Source organism: Carlito syrichta, unplaced genomic scaffold (genome assembly GCF_000164805.1).
Source record: "Carlito syrichta isolate Samal-C Ts95f unplaced genomic scaffold, Tarsius_syrichta-2.0.1 Scaffold123576, whole genome shotgun sequence".
In the NCBI taxonomy this organism is placed as follows: Eukaryota; Metazoa; Chordata; class Mammalia; order Primates; family Tarsiidae; genus Carlito; species Carlito syrichta.
This window is the reverse complement of record NW_007067672.1, coordinates 102200-107968: the sequence shown is the minus strand read 5'-3', so window position 1 is coordinate 107968 and position 5769 is coordinate 102200. Positions and strand designations below refer to the sequence as shown.

Here is a 5769-nt window from a genome sequence, read left to right as displayed (position 1 = left end):
TCCGGCCACCGCAGCCTTGACTTGCTGGGCTCCGGCGATTCTTTCCGCCTCAGCCTCCGAGTAGCCGGAATTACAGGCATGCGCTACCACGCCCGGCTGATTTTTTGATTGATTGTAGAGATGAGGTCTCGCTGCCCAGGCGGGTCTCGAACCCGCGGGCTCAGGCAATCCACTCACCTCAGCCTCCCAAAGGCGCGGGATGACAGGCTGAGCCACCGAGCCCGGCCATGATTATATCTTGATTTAAATTGTATGATTTTGATTTAGATTTTGATTTATATTTCATGATTATATCTTGATTTTTTTTTTAATGGTGAGAACCTAGGAGAAGGACATTTCCCCAAGAACAGGGACACAGCGACCAGGAGAAATCACTGGTACATGCGGAGGCCAGGCCAGGGATGATGCATGTCAACAAAGACCCTCAGAGCCTTTGATCTTCCTTTGCTGGGGGCGGGGTCCTCGCCTGCTGCCTGCCTTGGACCTCAGGGCCAACAGCAACCTGAAGAAAGGCCATCATTGTCTTAGATATGAGGAGTTCCAGGCTTCCAAAGGAAATAAAACCTAAGTAGATAAAATGAAAGTCTGTTTTAAAAAGCAAGCATGAGCTGGCAGTGAGAAAGTATAGGGAGTAAGCGTAGACTTGTTTTGTATGTAAGTGACAAATGAAGTCCTCAACCAGGTTGAAGATAGGATTCTTTTCTAGGGTTACCTTCAGGGCAACCTAAGCAGTTTGGTGGGTTTCTTTTTTTTTTTTTAGTTTTGGTTTTTTTCCCCAGTAGAGGAGAAGGAGGAAATTAATAAAGAAAACTTAATAATGCTAGAATAAAAATGGAAAATAAAAGGAATATGAATGAAGGCTGCCATGTAAGACTGTGCTGGTTGTGTAATAGTCAACTCTAGGAGGAGCTGTACACACCAGGGTCTAGATGCATGGCATCGCTAGAGATGTGCAATGCACAGTGCTCATCTCAGCAATAGAGGAGCCTTCTCTTTTGAGACTGAAGCCTTTGAAGAGGGGGAGGAAGACATAGAGACACAGAGGCACAGTGAAGGCAGTTCAGGAGCTCATGTCTGAGACCCTTTACTTTGTCCTTTAAGTAAGAGGAGAGATTCCCTTTTGGGTTAAGAGAAGAGTACACATTTGTGGGAGGTCAAAAATGTCTGGAACAGCTGATGAGACAGGAGGTTGAGAACACTAAGCGTCTCTCTGAGGCCAGATGACTTGAATTTCTAGTGGATTTGATTGCCACCACTTTATAACTTTCTCCATCACCTTGGGGGTGGGAGATGGGCTTGCAGACTGTGGCAATCACCCAGGGCCAGAAACCTGAAAGCTGGAAGGAGACATCCAAGGAGCACAACATCCTAAGGGGATGGTGGATAGGGCTGAGTAGGAAGGCTACTGGGTCTGTAGTGTCCGCATTTATCTGGGGATCCATTCTTAGGAGGTGCCGGGGCTGACATGGTATAAACGTTCTCAGAGCTCAGCAGAGTGCAGACAAGACTGGTGACCACAGCAAGCTGGCTAAGTGACGGGGCAAGGACAGAGAGGGGCCAGTAAGGACTCAGCACGAATCTAGGGTGTCCAGAAGAAGAGAGTTTGGGGTCTGAGACAGAGCCCCTGGGCCAGGGTAGAGGCCACTTGTGTGAAAGGACAACACTGCATGGACTGAGGGAGAGAGAGTGACAAGAGGAACCCCTGGAGACAGCGTGGGCAACAGGTCTTCAGTCAAGGCTCTAGAGCTTGGAGTGTGTCGTACTTGTCACGTCCACCAATATAGTACCTCTTCTTGTGCTTGGCAAACATTTCGTTATTCTTTGTTTTGGTTACTTTCCCTGCTGTCACCATGATAAACACAGATTTCTACAGTTACTCATTAACGTCTAGCTGAGTATATAGCAACATTCTCACGCCTCGGCTACCTCTACATGAAATATTTCTTCCTGAATTTTATCATTCAAAGAAGAGTCTTGTGGTGATAGTCTTTTTGGAGAGATGTTGTCTGATCCCAAGGAAAGTTTGAATTGGTACAATTTATTCATTTATCTGACAAATCCTTTGTGAGGTCCCAACCTTGGCAGAGCACTGCTAGGAACAGAGCTGAAGCTGCAGGAGGCAAATAGCAAAGAAATAAATGGGGGCGAGGCACAGTGGTTCACACTTGTCATTCCAGCACTTTGGGAGGCTGAGGCAGGAGGATTGCTTGAGCCCAGGAGTTCACGACCAAGCTGATCAACATAGTGAGACCCCGTCTTGAAGAAGAAGGAAAAGGAGGAGGAGAAGGAAGAAGGAAGAAGAAATTAGAAGGTGTCTCAGCCAGGGAGAACCAGTGCCGTACAGGAATGTCAGGGTAGAGTGGTGTCAGGAAAGATCCCAAGGAAATGCCAACAGGGCAGACTTTGACAAGGTGAGAAACACCTTGAGGGTGCAGGACTTGCTCTGGCTATTTTAAAACCCAGGTATTGTGGGAAAAGCTTCTAGAGCCCAAGGGAAGGAAAGGCCCAAGCAAGGCAGGTAACTGGTGTGCTCAGGACTTGCCAGGGCACTGGAGAAGAAAGGACAGAGAGTGGGTGGCAATCAGGCCAGAGAACAGCATGCCCTGAATGAGAGGCTGTAGCCCTGCCCTCACAGACCTCACAGGTCCTCCGAAAAAAACAGCAGAGAGAAGTATACAAGGAGGGAGGGAAGGGGCTTGGGAACACAGGGTACTGACCCCAAGCGGGAATGAGGGACAGACAGCTTTCTGTGCGATGATCTGAGGGTGAACAGTTGCCAGGAGAGGAGTTAGGAGGAGAGGAGTGGGGAAAGGTGAGGGGGGGTTCCAGGAGCAGCAGTGTGCGGGGAGAAGCCTGAGGTGAGGGGAATGTGGCGTCTGTAGCCGCCAAGGGAGGGGACAGTGACACAGTCACAGGGGCCTTCTCACAGCCAGCACACCCGGCCTCCTCTTCCTCATAGCGGACCAGGTTGATTTTGATCAGGTGATGATGTTCCTGGCCCAGGTGAAAACCTGTGACTCTATACGCCTATCAAAATCATCCATTCCTCTATTTTTCTGGAGTGTGACCTTTTCACCTCCCTGGCAGCTGGGACAGCTGCGGGACCAGCTCTGGAAAGTGGAGTGTAGCCGTTACCTGCAGTGGGCTCCGTGAGAGCACCTGGACTTCCCTGGGCAGGGGGGAGGGGTGTAAAAGGAGGGTCCTGTACCTGCATCTCCATCTGCTTTGGAGACAGGAGCAGGGATACTACCGGGATGAAGAAAAGCCAATATCCTAAGAATAAAGTTGCAGAAATAAAGGTGGGCCTCTGACGACACTGCTGAGTTGCTCAGCAAAACCTGAGCCTGTCTGCCTCTGGAATTCTGTGAGTGTCAGCCACTCGGCAGGGACTGTCACCCACAACCCTGGTCCCTGTGGGAGGGCATCGCTCTCCTCTGGGGGGAGTGGCTTGCTCTTCTTTGTGGCACCCATCTGGAGGGTGCAGGACTTGCTCTGGCTATTTTAACATCATTTCTATTACATTCTCTAGCGATCTCCTCTTTCCTAAGCAGTGAAGAACCATCAGGTTTTTGATCATTAGGAAATTCTTGGCATCCTAGTTATCTGCTCTTCTTTTCAAAATGATTAACTAATCAAGAAAAAGTGTAATTTCTGTCTTATGAAAATAGTCTTGGAATAACTTCAGGCTTTTAAAATCATGTCGGCATTCCTGCAGATCTGATAAAGTTGTGAGCGCATATATCTTACCACTGTGATGTCAGAGTAGAAAATACATCATCTCTCTCAGACTCCTGGAATAACTTCAAAAGTTCTGGATCCCCAGATAAATGTGCAAGAATGCACAATTTGATGTGTGAAAAGTCTGTTGGATAGAGTTTTGCATTAATTCAGAATTCAACAACGATTCTCTCATTGTTGCCACCTACCCCTCGCCTCAGACTTCCCCCTCGATGGCCTCAGGGTCCATATCCCTACCTCCTGGCTGTCCAGGTATTCTGGCCTCAGGGCCACTGGCCATTCCCTAGGTCTGCAAGCCCTCCACTACCTCCTGTGAGGCCAGCAATGCCTCCGGAGTGGGCGATATTCATTCATTTGTTCTTTCGTTCTATATATCAAAATTTTAGGGCCTATGTGTGCCAGGCACTGTGCTTGGAATATGGCAGCGAACAACACAGAAAAAATTCCCTTACTCCATGCAGGTTACATTCTGGAAGGGAGAGAGAAGCAATCTGAATAAATTATTTGGTTTGTCAGAAGGTGAGAAATGAAATGAAAAAGATCGATCAAGGGAAAGAGGTTTGGAAGTGTGCTTGTGTGTGTGTGTGTGTGTGTGTGTGTGTGTGTGTGTGTGTGTAGGGACGTTTCTATTATAAGGTAGTCAGTTACCCTATCTGTAGGCCTCATCAAGAAGTGGCATTGAACAAAAGCAAGGAGGAGGCAAAGGAGGGTGCCAAGACGGTGTCTGGGGAAAAGAAACCGCCTAGGCAGTTGAGGTGGAGCTGGCTGTGTGCTGGAGGAGCAGAGCCTGGTGGGACCACGGCGAGTGAGCAGAGCAGAGGGGAGGACCATGGAAGAGGCAATGAGAACAGGGAGGAGGAGGGTAGATTGAGTGGGACCATGCAGAGGCATCTGGGATTTAGATGTGGTAAGGCCAGGGGACCCTGGAAGCAAAAAAGCTGTTATTATTTACTGTGCATAAGAAATCTTTGTTTCATAACACTATTTGCCTTAGAATTTATTTATTTTTAATTATTATTTTTATTTTTTATAGAGAGGAGGTCTCACTGTGTTGTCCAGGTTGGTCTTGAACTCCCAGGCTCAAGTAAGTCTCCAGCCTCGGCTTCCCAAAGTGTTGGGATTCCAGGTGTGAGCCTGGCCTGCCTAGGGATTTGTTTTTTAAAATGGGTTCTTTAAGGACCTTTGAATTATTCAATTTCTAAATATTGGAGCTGTATGAAAATGCATAAATGACACCTGCGTCTCTCTACCATTGCCTGCACGTACGAGGGTGTGTCCTTTTAATGAAACAAACATAGCCCTCCATACTCTTTACCTGAATTGTTATTTCAGGAGCACTTAGTGAATTTGGTCACAAGTGAACTCAGAGCTATTCCTTATATAAAATTATTTTAATATCATTCTAAAATCAAGAGACTGTATTTTTAATTTTTCTGAATATTTTTATTGATGCAATTTAAAAATAATACATTCCTACCAAAAAGTTAACTAGATTTTCTGTTATAAAATTTTCTGTTCTGTCTAGAATTGCTTTTTAAAATTATTTTTGGAAATTATTTTCTTAAATAGAGATGAGTGACTCACTATGTTGCCAAGGCTGGTCTCAAATTCCCCTGGCCTCACTTGACCCTCCCATCTTGGCCTCCCAAAGTGCATTACAAGCATGAGCTACCATGCCTGTCTTACTTGGATTTATTTTTTAATGTTTTTAATTTTAAAACACTTTTTTTGGTAGAGATGAGATCTAGCTATGTTGCTCATGCAGGTCTCGAATTCCTAGGCTCAAGCAATCCTCCCACCTTGGCCTCCCAAAGTGCTGGGATTACAGGCATAAACCACCATGCCTGACGTCACCTATCTAGATTTCTTTTTTTTTTTTTTTGAGTTGGAGTCTCACTCTGTTGCCCAGCCTGGAGTGCAGTGACACACTCACGGCCACCCTAGAATTGATCTGCTGGGCTCAGGCAATCCTTCCTCCTCAGCCTTCCAAGTAGCTGGGATTACAGGCATGTACCACCATGCCTGGCAATT

The 5769-nt window shown here is 46.7% G+C and overlaps 1 protein-coding gene across 1 annotated transcript in view; it reads right to left on the bottom strand.

Annotated features, from left to right (window-relative positions):
• POLN (DNA polymerase nu) overlaps positions 1-5769 on the bottom strand; it is a 141195-nt gene that overhangs the window by 63729 nt on the left and 71697 nt on the right. Inside the window, 3 exon segments of the mRNA XM_021707722.1 lie at positions 3748-3862; positions 4995-5053; positions 5156-5171. Of these exon segments, the coding sequence (XP_021563397.1) occupies positions 3748-3862; positions 4995-5053; positions 5156-5171 (190 nt within the window).